The 17,448-nt window shown below is 51.3% G+C and overlaps 1 protein-coding gene and 1 long non-coding RNA gene across 3 annotated transcripts in view; one reads left to right on the forward strand and one right to left on the reverse strand.

Annotated features, from left to right (window-relative positions):
• Positions 1-10,585, forward strand: part of ARMC9 (armadillo repeat containing 9) — a 183,007-nt gene extending 172,422 nt beyond the window's left edge. The window contains exons 24-25 of the mRNA XM_069578574.1: positions 7,678-7,850; positions 9,261-10,585. Coding sequence (XP_069434675.1) covers positions 7,678-7,850; positions 9,261-9,283 — 196 coding nt within the window. The 3' untranslated portion in view covers positions 9,284-10,585. The remainder of the gene's footprint in view (positions 1-7,677; positions 7,851-9,260) is intronic.
• Positions 10,422-17,448, reverse strand: part of LOC138434258 (uncharacterized) — a 29,973-nt gene continuing 22,946 nt past the window's right edge. The window contains exons 3-6 of one of the 2 annotated variants that reach the window (XR_011254692.1): positions 13,505-13,775; positions 13,025-13,158; positions 11,833-12,014; positions 10,422-11,126 (exon numbers count right to left, since the gene is read on the reverse strand). This is a non-coding gene — a long non-coding RNA (uncharacterized lncRNA). Of the gene's footprint in view, positions 11,127-11,832; positions 12,015-13,024; positions 13,159-13,504; positions 13,855-17,448 lie in introns of those variants that run through there. The other variant, XR_011254693.1, reaches the window with a different exon arrangement.

Raw genomic sequence — 17,448 nt, forward strand, 5'->3', positions numbered from 1 at the left:
GCAGAGGGTGTCAAAGATGGTGAGCCGGAGTTCTGCTGTGTGGTCACGTGCTCCATGACTGTCTCCCACGGTCCTCAAACACGGGGGCCATGGGTAGGGTGTTTGTCCCCCGTGTTCCTGGCACAGAGCAGGAGCTTGAAATACACATTGGATGAATCCCTAGGAGAAAAGAAGAGAGCATAGCTCTCTGTCTGACTTGACAGCTCCACTCTCTCAGTCTGTAAAGGAGGGCACCCCCCCGGCCCCAGAAGTTGAGTTGGCTGGGTTGTGCCCTTGCTTGTGGTGAGAAGGAAGGCCCTGGAGCCCTGGATGTGGGTCGTTGGTAGACAAAATGATAGCCCGCATTGCCTAGCCCTGATTTTGAGGTGGCATAAAGATAATTGCAGCTCCAGTGGCTTCCAGCAACTGGTCTTGCTGTGAAATTGGCTTCTTGGAAGCCAGGAGTGAAAAGGTTCAGACTCCACCAGCGCACAGCCTCCCCACAGCCCACGTCTTCCTTCTCCTTTTTCTCTCCGCCTCTTACAGTCCTTAGCTTTGAATAAATGTTAACCAGACTATGAAAATGCATTTTCAAAGAAAACAAGCATTTATCCCAAGGAGAACCAAGGCACTTTCCCTGGGAAATCTGTCAGTCCCGACCTGGAGGGGCTGACCCCCGACCTTGGAATGTACAGGGTTGGTTTCCAGCTGTCACCTCCGGGAAGGTGAGGGGCCAGGCTGCCCAGACGTCACGTGGCCTTGCCCGCCCACTGGCCGCCCGCCATCTGCTGGGGCCCTGCTTTGCACGGCGTTGGCATGCACACGGAGATGCCGAGGAACCCAGCCAGAACAGGAGGGTGTTTGTCTGGACATTCCCTCCGTGTGGCCAAGGGCAGGTGAGGGAGTAGGCTCCTCCAGTCAGAGCTCTCACTGCCCCGCAGACGTCCACCAGTGCCAGCCTGAGATGGGAAGCAAACTGTCAAAATTCTGTCCAGCCACAAGTATTGTGGCTGTTAAAAAAATAAGGAAGAATGAGATTTTACGTATGTCTGTGGTTGTTTAGTGGTTAAGTTGTGTCCGACTCTTTGCAACCCCAGGGGCTGTAACCCTCCAGGTTCCTCTGTCCATGGCATTTTCCAGGCAAGAAACTGGAGCAGGTTGCCATTTCCTTCTCCAGGGGATTTTCCCAACCTGAGTATCAAACTCGAATCTCCTGCATTGCAGTCACATTCTTGACCACTGACCCACCAGGGAAGCCCTTACATATACATCCCATATATGCTTTTCCCTCCTCACATTTGTTCCCAAAGGATATATGACAGTATTGAGCTAAAAGAAACTACAGAACCAAGAGGTCAGGGAAATTGGGGTAGCCTGAGTATTTATACAGACATGTGTGCACCTTCACCAAATATCTGTGCGTGAAGTTTGCCTTCATCCAGCATGCTCCCTCCCCAGCCGCCACACTCTCCCCAGCCCCCATTCTCCTCCCTGGATTTTGTTGCAGTCCAGATGAAATTCCACAGCAATGACCAAATTAGGAACCAGTTAGGAACTTTGATGAGCAGAGTCCACTTAGGCAAGCCCTGAGCACTTTGATTCATATCTTAATACAGACAGTATCTCCCTCCGAAGAAATGAAGGGACACGGGGATGTTCTGCCGTGGGAATCTCAGCTCTGGGATTATGACTCAACAGCATTCCAAACACAAGTAAAGATTAAATATCTCCAGAACCTTTTTATTGTGACTCCCTTCCAACACAATGTTCCTATTGACAAGCAGAGATCATAGAAGCCAGCCAGGCTTCTCTGATACATAACTGCCTACCTTGCAGGGCACCTCCCAATTTACCAATATATCTATCGACCTTCACCTTTTTCTAGGACCCAGCACCGTGTGTTCCTGCAGCCAGTCACATCTTCCTGAGTCGGAGGCGACTGCTATCCATGTGCGCTTCCCATGTGCTCTTTCTGCTCTGCCCTAATCTGGCTGCATCCCCAGCCAGACCATCGCCATTTCCTGGCTCCAGCTCCTGGCTGCCTAGACTAATAAGCTCACACCATTCAGGGGCTTGAGGGGGCTGGGGGGCCTCTCAGGGGCCAAGCTGACCCTTCCCGACAGCCACCCCTCCCTGCCTCCCACAGTGTCCTCTCCAGGGGGCCCTAAACTCACCACCCCCCAGAGTTCAGCGGCAGTGACCAGCACCCTCAGTCAACACAGCCGCCTCCTGCAGCCGCCCAGGTGGGGACCCCATGGAGGGGAGGGGTCTGCCAAGCTGAAGGGGTGGTTCCCTGGTGTCTGCCAAGGGCCACTTTCCCCAGTGCCAGAGGGAGGTGCCAGCCAGAGGGAGGCTGTGTCTGAGATGTTCTTTCAAAGCAACAACATGACCCCAGTCAAACAAAGGTCATGTCCCAGGGCCAAGAGGAGGCCCGCTCTTAGGTCTATTAGTCAGGATTCTCCAGAGAAACAGAGCCAACAGGAAGTGTGTGTGGAAAGAAATTTAATTAAGGAATCAGCTCACGTGGCTGTAGAGGCAAGTCCAGAACCCAAGAGCCAGTGGATGGGGCACACTCGCTTTCTGGAGGGCAGTCTGCTTTACTCAGCGTCCACGCTGTGGAATGTCTGCCTTGTCCAGAGACACCTGCACAGAAATATGCAGACAATGTTTGATCAGATACCTGGGCCCCTCAGCCCCACGACACTGCCACGTGAAATTAACCTGTGTGTAGGCTTTTCACATGCATCACCATGTGGCTCTCCAAAAGGATGGGGCCCTCTCCTGGGTGCCCTGGGTGGGGAGGTTAGTAGATCCCCAGCCCTGCTGCCCTGACTGTTCTCTCCCTTCACTTCTTTTCTTCATTGCCTTATGTATTTATTCAGCCGTGCTACGTCCTCGTTGCAGCACGTGGGATCTTTTATTGCAGTGCACGCTTCTCCATTCGTGGCCCACTGGCTTAGCTGCCCTGCAACATGTGGAATCTTCCGGGACCAGGGATCGAACCCGTGTTCCCTGCATTGGCAGGCAAATTCTTAACCACTGGACCTCCCAGGAAAATCCCCTCCCTTCACTTCTTGCCAACTCACCTCAGCTATCCCTGAGACTCGACAACTTGACCTTGCTACCCATTGGCTCTAAGGCCCTGCGGGGTAAAGTGGGCCAAGCCGTCCTAAATCTGCACAGCTAGCTCCTCCAAATCTGGCCCCCTTGTGTGAGGGGACATCCCCAGCTAACCCAAGGCTGACTCTCTGCCATTACCACTGCCAGGAACAGCCCCAGGGCTCACCTGAGGAGTTTCTACCAGAGTCTCTCAATTGTTCCTTCTTAAAGTTGGCTTAAAGCTCAACATTCAGAAATTAAGATCATGGCATCCAGTCCCATCACTTCATGGCCGATAGATGGGGAAACAGTGGAAACAGTGGCTGACTTTATTTTTCTGGGCTCCAAAATCACTGCAGATGGTGATTGCAGCCATGAAATTAAAAGACGCTTACTCCTTGGAAGAAAAGTTATGACCAAACTAGACAGCATATTGAAAAGCAGAGACATTACTTTGTCAACCAAGGTCCGTCTAGTCAAGGCCATGGTTTTTCCAGTGGTCATGTATGGATGTGAGAGCTGGACTATAAATAAAGCTGAGCACCAAAGAATTGATGCTTTTGAACTGCAGTGTTGGAGAAGACTCTTGAGAGTCCCTTGGACTGCAAGGAGATCCAACCAGTCCATCCTAAAGGAAATCAGTCCTGAATATTCATTGGAAGGACTGATGCTGAAGCTGAAACTCCAATACTTTGGCCACCTGATGCGAAGAACTGACTCATTTGAAAAGACCCTGATGCTGGGAAAGATTGAGGGCAGGAGGAGAAGGGGACGACAGAGGATGAGATGGTTGGATGGCGTCACTGACTCAATGGACATGGGTTTGGGTGAACTTCGGGAGTTTGTGATGGACAGGGAGGCCTGGCGTGCTGCAGTGCATGGGGTTGCAAAGAGCTGGACATGACTGAGTGACTGAACTGAACTGAAAGTGTAATGGGGCTGCATTTTAAAACAATCAAGATTTTATGTTATGTATATTTTACCACCATAGGAATGACAACAAATATCAATATTAGGGAGTTCCCTGGAGGTCTAGTGGTTAGGATTCTGGGCTTTCACTGCTGTAGTCTGGATTCAGTTCCTGGAGAGAGAACTAAGATCCTGCAAGCCATGCAGCACAGACAAAAACAAACAAATAAAAGAATATATATCTCAAAATTAGAAAAGCTGCATTGTGTGTGTCAGACAAATGTCAGCAACACGTGCCTGTTTTCACACACTTGCAGTCAGATTTACGTGCTGCTCGGTATCACTCCCTTGGGCTTCCCTTGTGGCTCAGCTGGTAAAGAATCCTACAGTTCAGGAGACCTGGGTTCAATCCCTGGGGTGGGAAGATCCCCTGGAGAAGGGAAAGGCTGCCCACTCCAGTATTCTGGCCTGGAGAACCATGGTCACAGAGTCGGACACAACTGAGCCACTTTCACTTTCACTTTCTGCATCGCTCCACGGGCTTCCAAGGCGGCTGCATGGTAAAGAATCCGCCTGCCAAGGCCGAAGATGTGGGTTAGATCCCTGGGTCGGGAAGATCCCATGGAGGAAGAAACAGCAACCCACTCCAGTGTTCTTGCCTGGTATATTCCATGGACAGAGGAGCCTGGCGGACTGCGTTCCATGGGTTCACAAAGAGACAGGACTTAGCAACTGAGCACGCTGTGTTGCTCTGGGATTTTTGGTGTGTGTGTTTGTGTTTACTTTGTTTTTAATTTATTTTTAATTGCAGGATAATTGCTTTACATTGGTATGTTAGTCTCTGCTGTACAATAGTGTGAATCAGCTCTAAGTATACATGTGTCCCCTCCCGCTTGAACCTCCCTCCCACCACCCCATCTCACCCCTTGTCACAGAGCACCAAGTTGAGCTCCCTGTGTTATACAGCAGCTTTTTTCCTCTATTCTGAGCCTCTCTACACTCTCTCTCATGTGCCTGAGTAGCCCCCACAGTTATTTGAGATGATTGCATACTCTTTCATGTGATCAGTATACGCTAACTTTTTAGATTTCTTTCATTCACTGATAATGCACATGGGTGTGTGCTCAGGGTCGGGAAGATCCCCTGGAGGAAGAATGGCAACCCACTCTAGTATTCTTGCTTGGAGAATCCCATGGACAGAGGAGCCTGGCGGGCTACAGTCCATGGGGTTGCAAAGAGTCAGACACAACTGAAGCAGCTTAGCACATGTGTGCTCAGAACTGTGCTGGACAGTGGATATCAAAGTGGACTAGACCAAATTGCTGCTCTGAGGCAGTTCACCTGGAAGGACAGTGTTATACATGACATGAAAATAAATTTGCTTTTTAAAGAAAAAAAAAAAGTTAAAAAATGGTAAGAGGGCTAAATCTCTTCTATCCTTTTCAACCAGGTATGAAAGATTTCTTGTCTAAAGTACAGGCAGTTTTTTACGTGTCTTTTCCTAAATTTGAATTTGGAGACTTTTCAAATATTTAAGTTTTATTTTCCTGAGTATTAAAGTAATAGATTCTCAATGTAAAAAAAAAAAAAAAGGGAGGCATAATGAAATGAATCAACAAATTATGCAGTTGCCTCCCGAGTCTCACTCCCCAGAGCCATCATCCCCGTTCATGGGGTGCTTTACCACAGCTGGGCCCAGGGATATCACCTGAACCTTCAGAGCTGTGCTACAGAAGCCATTTCACAGGTGGGGAAACTGAGGCTCCCGAGATGTCAGCAGATTGCTCACTCTCCCTCACCCGCTAGAAAGCAACAGAGCAAGACTGAGTCCAGGCCATTCCAGGGCCCTCACCCTCCTCCCTGCCACCAGATCCTTCACTTGCCCCAGTCCTCAGTTTCAGCCCCCAGCACGGTGTACACACACACACACACACACACACACACACACACTGCCCACTAGGAGCCCTGCAGCCAGTCAGCATCTCTCTGTCCTGGGGGTGCAGGGGGAGAGCCCCCCCTTACTAGCCAAGCTCACAGTGTCTGCTGCGCACTCACACTTGCAGCCTGCAGACCGAGATACCCACCTACTGAAGGAAGGTCAGACTAGGAGCCGCTGCTGCCTGCCGGGAGCTGAGGCAGCGCTTACATCAGCTCAGTCAGTGGTGACCACAGCCCTGGGTGACAGCCCCCGGGACTCCAGTCTTCAGAGTTAGGTGTCAGAAAAACGGGCACATAGCAAAGTTCCCAGCAGTTGAGCAAACTGGGAGATGGTGGAGGACAGAGGAGCCTGGTGTGCTACCATCCATGGGGTCACAGAGTCCGACACGACTGAGCAACAGAACAATAGCAACAGAAGTCGAGATGGGAATAAAAGTTGAGCCTGTTTATACCTCAGTGACAGCCAGGGAGCTAAGGGCTGGGTGGGGAATCACGTCTCCAGCCCCAGCTGCAGTGGCTGCGGGCGCTGGTAGGAAGGAGGGAACAGGCTCTAAGATGTGGCCTCTTGTCTCTGTGAAGCCGACCCACTGGGCTGGGGTCCTGAGGGCGTCTGGAGAATGGCTGTCTATAAGATCCCACCAGGTTCACTGCCTGCTTGTTATGTGTATAAATTTGGGAAACTTGACCAACTTGAAGCCTCAGTTTTGACATCTGAAAAGTAAGGTAGTAATGCTTGCTTCGCAGGGTTGTTTGGGGGCTCAATGTCATCTTCTCACTGTGGCCTTCCCTGGTCACCCCATCTAAAGTCAGCTTCCAATTGATGCTGTAATAAACTTCCAATTGCACAAATTTAGTCACTAAATAAGCACGAATTTATTATTTTCCAGTTCTGTAGGTTAGAAGTCCCACATGGGTCTTCATGGACTGGAATCAAGATGTCCACAGGACAGGTTACACCCTGGAAGTCTAGGGAAGAATCTCTTTTCTCTTCCTTCTGGCTTCAAGAAGCCTCCTGCCCTCCTGGGCTTGTGGCCCCTTCCTGCGGGTGTATGCAAAGTCGCTTCAGTTGTGTCTGACTCTGTGACCCTATGGACTGCAGACCACCAGGCTCCTTTGTCTAATGGGACTCTCCAGGCAAGAATAACGGAGTGGGTTGCCATGCCCTCCTCCAGGGGATCTTCCCAAACCAGGGATCAAACCAGCGTCTTTTACGGCTCCTGTATTGGCAGGCGGGTTCTTGACCACTAGCACCACCTGAAAAGCCCTGTGGCCCCTTCCTCCATCCTCAAAGCCAGTGGCATTACATCTGTGTCTTTTTTCCCACAGCTGAGCCTATTTCGCTTTCTTCCTCTGCCTCTCTCCCCATCTTAAGGATGCTTGTGATAACAGATATCCCAGTAATCTAGGATAACCCCACACCTGCAGCCTTGATTTCTTGTTGTCATGTAGGGTTCCAGGGACTGGGACACGGAACTAACTGGAGCCAGACACACCTTTCCTGGCCACTGGATCCAACACTGTAATACTCTCAGGTTCCCTATTCTGCTCCCTTGCTTCATCTCCTCTCTCATCATCTCCCTCCTCCCCCAAAGTGTGAGCTCCACGGGCAGGGATTTATGCTTCCAGGTGCCCTGCTCTACCCCACTCCACCCCCCGGTGCCCAAGATGGTGCCTGCCTGGCATCTCTTACAGCCAGAAAGGGGAGTCCTTCCTTCTTCCTCCTGTGACTTTAGGTTGGATGTTTTGTTTTAGGGGATTCACATCAAGCTTTGCCTGCAAGCCCCGGGCCCCCCGCACCCCAGAAATGCTGGAGATGAACCCACCCAAGGTCAAGGCGTCGGCTCTGGGCCCTCAGTTCTCCTCGTGTGGCCCCCAGCAGGCCGGCCGGCCCAGCTCCACGACGCCTTCCACAAGGAGTCTGCAGAGTAAGTCACCCTGCACGGGAGGGCACTTCCCCTTCTGATTCGTGCTCCTTCCGCGCCCACCAGACCAAGGGGAAAGGCCCACCTCCCCTCCCCACAAGACCAGGGCTCTAGCTGCCCGCTTCCTCTGCCCCAGGGACCAGTTCTTCACTCATCTTTCTGTTTAAGAAATTGCCCTTGGCCTCAGCGGGTCATGGGCTTCCCTGGTGGCTCAGCTGGTAAACAATCCGCCTACAATGCAGGAGACCTGGGTTCGATCCCTGGTTGGGAAGATTCCCCTGGAGAAGGGAAAGGCTACCCACTCCAGTATTCTGGCCTGGAGAATTCCATGGACGGTATCACTTCAGCGGCTCATGCACAAGCTGGGGGAGTGAGACCCTTCCAGACAGTCGCTTGGGGATAAGATCCCCCTGCCTGGGGGCTTACGGGTCAGCCTGAAACCAGAATTGACAGTCTGGTGGGAAAAAGAAGCAGGTACTTCCTCACAGGCTGGGTGGAGAGGCCTCCCCCAAGGGCCTGAGGGTGGGGTGGGCCCTGGGGAACCCGCTGTGTCCCTGGGGCCACCCTCCCACTCTTTTACTCCTGATAAAGACCACTTCGCTGTCGCCTCCCAGTCAGCCAGTTGACACCCCCGCCCCTTCCACTCCCCAACCCAAGCCTGGAACTTTCTAATAGGGCTTTACTAAAAATAAGGGCAGGCAAAACCGAACAAAAGGACGTCAAGCGGCAGAAAATCAGTCACACTCAGGATGTGTGAGTCCTGTGACCTGGCCGCCCCCTCCTTCCTGACAGGGCCCTGGGCGCTCTGGCCAACTAGGGAGCACTGGGCTGGGACCGTGGTCCATGGGCCGAGTCTGGGCAGCCCGTGGTGGGTGGGCAGGCCTCCCTCTGCTCTCACCACCTCTCTGCTGAGAAACTCACAGCGGAGCCCCGGCCCAATCTCCCCACCACAGTGCTTCTGCACACGAGCCCAGAGGAAACGCCAGCAAGTACAGGGAGAGAGCAGCCAGGAGCGAGCCAGGCCGGCTTCCCCGGGGCCCTGCCCAGCCGCCAGGCTGGACGCCCCCACTGAAGTAACCACAGTAGCAGCGCCCAGGAGCAGGCAGGCTGCCCAGCTGGCTGGCTGCACAGGGTGGGGAGCAGCACATACCCACCCCCTCGGCCTCCACAAACACAGGAGCTGCTGGCAGCGAGGCTCACCGAGTTCCCACACCGAGCTTCCTGTCAGGAAAGTGCGTGGCCACCCCAGTGAGTCAGGCCCCCCTGGCCACAGAGCAGGTGACCCAGGAGGAAGGCGCTCTGCATTCGGTTTGCACAGCGCCCGTTGAAAGGAGGGCTTGTGCAGGGACAGAGGGGGTCTCTGTGCCCAAGCCCTCCCTGGCGCTGGCAGCTTGCCTGGCTTTTCTTCTCTAGGCAGCCCTTCTTCCAGAAAGTGAGGATGGGTTCTTCCCCGAGGTCACCATCCCTTTGCCCAGTGACCAGCCTGCTTCCTGCTCTCGGCCAGCTGGCAGCTGCAGATGACAGAAGTGACGCGACGTTTGTCATCACGCCACCAGGTGACTTGAGGAGCTGAGGAGGACAGCCCTCCAGGCGTCTAGGAGCAGGTCCACCGTAGCCCCTGCCCCAGGGTCCTGGCCACTGCCCTTCCTGCCCACCCTCCCCGCCGGCACCCAGCTTGGGGCTGGGGGCAGCGGGGCACAGCAGAGCCAAAGCCGGGAGCTCATCCATCTCGGGGAGCCAGCCTCAGCCAGAGGCAGGCCATCGACCTTGGAGGAAACCGGTCCTCTTCACCCAGACCAAGTATGAGGAAACAGAAGGGGGTTAGAATAAAGGAAAGTCCTTCTCAAATCGGCTGCCTGAGCGGCAGACTTGGTATTTTCTTCCTCTTAAAACCTGGTAAGAATATGGGGTGTTCCCCTCTGTGGCTGGAATACAGCTGTTCCAAAGCAGCCCTGTGCTTCTGCACACGTGTTCTAAGGGCTCAGAGCATTGACCAGTTTAAAGCCATTTCCCTCCCTCCGTCCATTAAGACCACAAGCACAAACTGTGCCCTCAGCAGGGTGACTAGTCCCCGCTGGGGGAGGCCCTTTGCTCCCTCCTTGCCAAGGGTGACATCAGGACCACATCCTTGTGTTGGGACCCATGTGAGGAAAGCAGGAGAGACTCCGTCTTGAAGCCTGTCACCCATCTTAAAGACAGGATGTGAGCTGGGCCTGAACCCTGCCCAGGAGTGAGGAAACGGTCGCTAGTGAAAACCAGGTCTCCTGGAGACTTCCCTCCCTACAGATGGCAAACAGAGATTGTAGTTGAAGTCAAGCTGCCCCTGTTAGATTTAACCTTGGAGACATCCCCCCTTGATGTATAATCATTGTCCCCCCTCCTTTAACCTTAATTGTTTGTTCTCCTAGCATCTACTTGTTGTAAAACTCAATCATATGCAACAGAGAGGTTGCTAACACATAACCCGTCATGTAGTGGGGGGTATAAAACCTGGCCTCTCAGAGACATCAGGGTCCTTGTTGGGAACCGATTCCCCCTTGGACATGCTGGCGTAATAAACTATACTCCACTGTCTTAAGCATCCTCCAGGGTGTGTTTTGCAACTCTGTATTCCAAAGCACTGGGACAGAGAAAGAACATTCACCTGCAGAGTCAGCACTGTTACCCAAGCCTGTAGCAGAGTCTGACCTCGCCTAAAACAGAAATACTAAAATAAAATGATGAGTATTGAGATGGCACTTGTGACTGTGTCTCTGTGTGAGTTTGTGTGTGTGTGTGTGTGCTGTCCCCCAGGCAGTCCATCTGCCCTGGCCAGGCCCACTGGGAGTCATCTTGGTGGTCCCCCTGGATGTAAATAAAGGACAACGTAGCGTTTTTCAGTATCCTTCCAACTCCTGAGGAGAGCAGGCAGAAGAGGCAAGCAGAAGGACGCTGGAGCAGGTGAGAGGCCAGGTTAGCCCTGTGATGACCGTAGATGCATCCTGAGCTGGACCCTGGGTTAATTTCACAAGTTCTTGGCAGTGGAGCCAGGGTGGGCACAGTAGAACGCTGTGGTCACGTGACTAGCCCATCTTGATCCTCTGGAAATATGTGAGTTTTTCTCTGTTCTGGGGGGAAGAAGGCTGGGCAGAACACTGCCCTCCAGCCCTTCCAAACTCCTGGCTTGACCTCTGGAGGGATAAAGAGAAAACGCAAATGCTTCTCTCGGTGTTGTGGATAATGGACCAGCAGGAGAAGCGGAGACTGGGTCCCTGAAATGGAAGCGCTCCTGGAGAAACCCTGAGAAGGCAGAGAGTGTTTGCAGATGAACAACAGAGGAGCATCATGGGAAGATCTCTCCCTTTCTCCCAGCAAATCCACTCCCTTCGGATTCCTCACATGCCGCCGACTGACACAGCCTGGCCCTGCCATGATGAGAGAGCAGCCCCGTCTCCAGAATCCAGAGGGAGTGGGTGACTTGTCCATTACCGCCCACAGTCTGCCCAAAGCCAGGGTGACTTCTGTTTCTCCCTCAGGCCCACAGATGAGCTCGAGTCTGATTTGGAGATGTCTGGCCACTTCGGGTAAAAAAAAAGTGGACAGACTACACTGAGGTCACCAGGTGCTGTCTGGATGGTTCTCTGGGGAGTAAATATGGCCTCTGGGAGAGCCCTCTTGCAGACACACACTTCTGCATCCCAGAGCTGATGGTGCAAAAGAGACTTTAGAAAATACCAACTAGCATAAATATTCCAGCTATGGGTGGGCCTAATGGGGAGCCGGATACAACCACAGTCTAAGGTGGGGGAGGGGTGAGAATCAAATACACAAATAAACTGAAATGTTTTCACAGGTCATCTGGAGACCAAATCCTACAGCTCCTAGGCTTTGCCCATGACACCTACCCAGGGAGGCCACGGAGAGGAGTCTGTGGAACTTTTAAGAAATGGGGACCTTTAGGAAGAGCCCTTCTTTCCCTGGAGGCTGACCCCAGCTCTCTGGTTACCTGCCCCTCTGATTTCTCCTGAGTAGGACTTGATCTTCATTCACAAAAGGATGTAAACATCCAGCAACAGCCTAAATGATGACCCTTGGTGAGAATGTAATAATCAGGTAGAGATTTGAGATCCAGTCAGATAAAAGGGCTCACTCAGTACGTTGGAAAGGACTTGGCCCAAATCCAAGGAGCTTAAAAAAAAAAAAAGCACAAATAAATAAGATTAACACAAAAAATCCATGACAAAGTCTCAAACTTTAAATATGAACAGGATCTGAGCCTGTGCTTCTGTGACCCTACCCTGCTTGCAGAACCTTGATCTAGCACCTATTCCAATAAAGCTTTATTTACAAAAATAGGCGGCCAGCCCATGAGCCATAGTTTGCTGAACTGCATGAAAAAGTTATTGAGTCTCAGGGCACCCCTTCCATTTCGTGTGCAAGGTGAAGCAGCACTGGCCTCACCCAGGATCTGGGGTGGGGGGAATCCTCCAGGGCTTCCCAGGGTGCTCGTGGCATAGCCTTGTGACCGAGGCACCGGACCTGCCTGTCTGACCATCTTCAGCTCGCCAGAGACTAAAGGAGCAATGCAGTCCACCTTTGCACGAAAAGGCTACCCCAAAACTTCATGGCTTAAAACAACAATTTATGGGACTTCCCTGGGCTTCCCAGGTGGCACAAATGGTCAAGACCCCACCTGCCAATGCAGGAGACATAAGAAATGCAGGTTCAGTTCCTGGGTAGGGAAGATCCCCTGGAGGAGGGCATGGCAACCCACTCCAGTATTTGTCTCTGGAGAATCACATGGACAGAGGAGCCTGGTGGTCCATAATGTTGCAGAGTCAGACGTGACTAAAGCGACGCACTGGTGGTGCAGTGGCTAAGACTCCGAGCTCTCAATGCTCAGGTTCAACCCTTGGTCAAGGAACTAGATCCCACATGTGGCAGCTAAAGATCCTGCATGCCACAACGAAGATCTAAGACCTGGCGCAGCCAAATAAATATTTTAAAAATTTGTGAGTGTCGCAGTTATGTGGATCAGTGATGGGGCTGGGACCAGATGGACAGCTCTCTCAGGCTCCGCTGGACCTAGGTGCACATCTGTGATCAGAGGGCAGTCGAGGGCCTCACTCAGGTCTGGCAGTTGGCTGTGGGCTGGATCCTGGGTTCACCCTCTGGCAAATTAGTTCAGGCTCATTCACCTGGTGTTCTCAGGACATCTGCAGTGAGAGAGATCAAGCCCGCATGCTGTTCAGGTTTCTACCTGCATCACATTTGCTGCTCTCCTGTTGGCAAATGCAGGTCTCACAGCCAAGGCCTAGTCTCTGCAGAGGGACTAAAAGGAAACAAAGAAAAACCTGATAGGACTGCAACAGTCTGCCCCAGAGAGGGTGTTCAGAACTTACACATCTCAGAATCGAATCTTCCCGCATGAATTTTCCACCGGGGCATAACCTCTCCATTTTAATTCAGTTCAACGTATCCTGGGGGACTGTTCTGCACTGGGTTGTGGGGGGATGTGATTATGTTAAATTAGCATCGGTTAGCTTGAACCCTGGTGAAGGGAAAGTGCAATGGAGACAGTCCGGGGGAGGCACACGGCTCTCTTGGGAGTGGAGGGTCCCAGGAGGCGGGAGAGACTGTGTCACAAGGCCCTTGGGGAAGCCCTATTGGAAACTTACTCTTAGCTCCAAGCTGCAGGCTGCACTGGGTCATGCACTGGTGAGGAGGCTGGGATCAGTTCAAGGACCCTACAGCCTCCCTTACCCACACAGAGCACATGCTGCCGCAACATCCTAGAGAAGCTCGGTTAAACTTGAAGCAGGAGACAAAGTTCCACTGGCCAGCGAGTTGCCATCCATCTTCTAGGAAGAATCCCCGGACTCTGCGGATAGCCAGGGTTCAGGGCAGGCATCAGTGCCAGATTGAAGCCATGGGCAGATTTCCAGGAGGCTGTGGAATTTGGAGAAAGTCAGGTCTAGAGACACCTACCCAGAGTCGTAAATTAAGGTGTCTGTTGAAGCCTGGGAGTGGATAGAATCTCAGAGGAGAAGACTGGAGAAATAAGGAACCTGGGGAAGAACCAGGGGTGAGAGAAGGAAGAGGGCCTGCTGCAGGAGACAGTCTCCGGGGAGGAGGCGCCCTGGGAACACGTGCCCTAGAACCGGCGGAGGAAAGCAGTGCATGGCGGGTGGTCACCATGGTCCGAGCCGGAGGAGGGTGGGGCTGCCTGAGGATACATTCCAGAGAGCAGTCCTGGGCCAGAGGTCAGCCTGGCCAGGGAAGAACTGAGGTGCCCAGTTGGATGCTAGGGGCGTTGAGGTCAGGTGTTGGCTGGAGAAGGACAAGGCCATGGCATGACCTTTCAGAGGGGCAACTGGAGCCAAGGCCACCGAACAGTGGACTTAAGTTGCTGGGAGCAGGATGTCCACCAGGCCCTGAGCCAGGTCCACCTGGATGGGAGGCAGTGGTATTCTGGAGCCAGTTCACACCTGCTCGCTACATTTTCAGGAGTTCCCTGAGCTGGTGTTGAAGACAGCCATTTCCAAAGCTCAACTTTTACAAACTTAAAATTAGGGATTTCCCTGACAGTCCAATGGTCAAGACTTCATCTTCCAGTGCAGGAGGTACAGGCTTGATCCTTGGTCAAGAAGCTAAGATCCCACATGCCTCAAGGGCAAAAAACAAAACAGAAGCAATATTGTAACAAAGTCAATAAAGACTTTAAAAATGGTCCACATCAAAAAAATCATTTTAAAAAATTAAGTCAGCCAGTTCAGTTCAGTCACTCAGTCATGTCCGACTCTTTGCAACCTCATGGACTGGAGCACACCAGGCTTCCCTGTTCAGCACCATCTCCCAGAGCTTACTCAAACTCATGTCCATTGAGTCGGTGATGCCATCCAACCATCTCATCCTCTGTTGTCCCCTTCTCCTCCTGCCTTCAATCTTTCCCAGCATCAGGGGATTTTCCAGTGAGTCAGTTCTTCGCATCAGGTGGCCAAATGGAGCTTCAGCTTCAGCATCAGTCCTGCCAATGAATATTCAGGACTGATTTCCATTAGGATTCACTGGTTTGATCTCCTTGAAGTCCAAGTGATTCTCAAGAGTCTTCTCCAACACCACAGTTCAAAAGCATCAATTCTTTGGTGCTCAGCTTTCTTTATAGTCCAATGCTCACATCCATACATGACTACTGGAAAATCCATAGCTTTGACTAGACAGACCTTTGTAGGCAAAGTAATATCTATGTTTTTAATATGCTTTCTAGGTTGATCATAGCTTTTCTTCCAAGGAGCAAATGTCTTTTAATTTCATGGCTGCAGTCACCATCTGCAGTGATTTTGGAGCTCAAGAAAATAAAGTCTGTCACTGTTTTTATTGTTTCCCCATCTACTTGCTATGAAGTGATGGGACCTGATGCCATGACCTTCATTTTTTGATTGTTGAGTTTTAAGCCAGTTTTTTCACTCTCCTCTTTCACTTTCATCAAGAGGCTTTTTAGTTCCTCTTTGCTTTCTGCCATAAGGATGGTGTTATCCGCATATCGAGGTTACTGATATTTCTCCCAGCAATCTTGATTCCAGCTGGAATCAAATCCCTTATGATTATACAGTAGAAGTGACAAATAGATTCAAGGGATTAGATCTGATAGAGTGCCTGAAGAACTCAGGACAGAGATTCCTGGCGTTGTACAGGAGGCAGTGATCAAGACCATCCCCAAGAAAAAGAAATGCAAAAAGGCAAAATGATTGTCTGAGGAGGCCTTACAAATACCTGTAGAAAGAAGAGAAGCTAAAGGCAAAGGAGAAAAGGAAAGATAGAACCATCTGAATGCAGAATTCCAAACAATAGCAAGGAGAGATAAGAAAGTCTTCCTCAGTGATCAGTGAAAAGATACAGAGGAAAACATTAGAATAGGAAAGACTAGAGATCTCTTCAAGAAAATTAGAGATACCAAGGGAACATTTCATGCAAAGATGGGCACAATAAAGGACAGAAATGGTATGGACCTAACAGAAGCAGAAGATATTAAGAAGAGGTGGCAAGAACACAGAGAACTGTACAAAAAAGATTTTCATGACCCAGATAACCACAATGGCGGGATCACTCACCTAGAGCCAGACATCCTGGAATGCGAAGTCAAGTGAGCCTTAGGAACTGTCACTATGAACAAAGCTATTGGAATTCCAGTTGAGCTATTTCAAATCCTGGAAGATGATGCTGTGAAAGTGCTGCACTCAGTATGCCAGCAAATTTGGAAAACTCAGCAGTGTCCACAGTTTCTTTCCCAGAGAAAGGCAATGCCAAAGAATGTTCAAACTACTGCACAATTGCACTCATCTCACACACTAGCAAAGTAATGCTCAAAATTCTCCAAGCTAGGCTTCAGCAGTATGTGAGCTGAGAACTTCCAAATGGTCAAGCTGGATTTAGAAAAGGCAGAGGAACCAGAGATCAAATTGCCAACATCCACTGGATCATACAAAAAGCAAGAGAGTTCCAAAAAAACATCTACTCCTGCTTTATTGACTACACCAAAGCCTTTGACTGTGTGGATCACAGCAAACTGTGGAAAATTCTTAAAGTGATGGGAATACCAGACCATCTGACTACCTCCTGAGAAATCTGTATACAGGTCAAGAAGCAAGTTAGAACTGGACGTGGAACAACAGATTGGTTCCAAGTTGGGAAAGAAGTACATCAAGGCTGTATATTGTCACCCTGTTTATTTAACTTCTATCCAGAGTACATCATGGGAAATGCCGGCCTGGATGAAGCATAAGCTGGAATCAAGATTGCCGGGAGAAGAAAATGAAATAATTTCTGTTAAAAATAAAAGTAATAAATGCTCAAATCTCATCCCTTCCTAGTTTTACCATTTACCATTGTCTGCATCCTGGAGGGTTCTTACACCGTGTTGTATTAACATCCGTATGGGGGGAGATAGGGCTTCCCTCACAGCACAGATGGTGAAGGATCTGCCTGCACTGCAGAAGACCAGGGTTCAGTCGTGGGCTGGGAAGATGCCCTGGAGAAGGAAATGGCTACCCACTCCAGTATTCTTGCCTGGAAAATTCCATGGACATTGGAGCCTGGCAGGCTATAATCCATGGGGTCACAAAAGAGTTGGACGTGACTGAGCGACTCACACTTTCACTTTCACTTCTCAAACCTGGGCACCCCGCCCTCCCCACCCCTAGAGCAGCCTGAAGCAGAAGGTTGGGTGGATCAGGGACAAGGTGGAAGGAGCAGGGCAGTGTGTGTCCCCTGGCATGGCACACCCTAAAGATGGCAAGTGAAGGGGACAGGTGATGGTTACATCACTTCACAACCAGGCCTTTGCCCTGCCTGAGCCTTCCGTGTGAGTCATGCGCCAACTGAGGGTGATGTCCAGTGGCCCCGGGTACCCTTGGACACCTCCCTCTTGGCACACTGCTGCTGCTCGCCCTTCAGCAGTCTCTGTGCCACCTAGAAACACACGCACCGTGTGTGCTCAAGGGCGTGACACTGCTCCTGCCCACCCGTCATCGCGGCGGGCCACCCTCCCAAGGAGCCAGGAAGGCTTCCCTAGCTACACTCCTAGGACTTTGTGATCTGGTTCTTCAACGCCCAGCAGATAAGT

This window comes from Ovis canadensis, chromosome 2 (genome assembly GCF_042477335.2).
Source record: "Ovis canadensis isolate MfBH-ARS-UI-01 breed Bighorn chromosome 2, ARS-UI_OviCan_v2, whole genome shotgun sequence".
Lineage (NCBI taxonomy): Eukaryota > Metazoa > Chordata > Mammalia > Artiodactyla > Bovidae > Ovis > Ovis canadensis.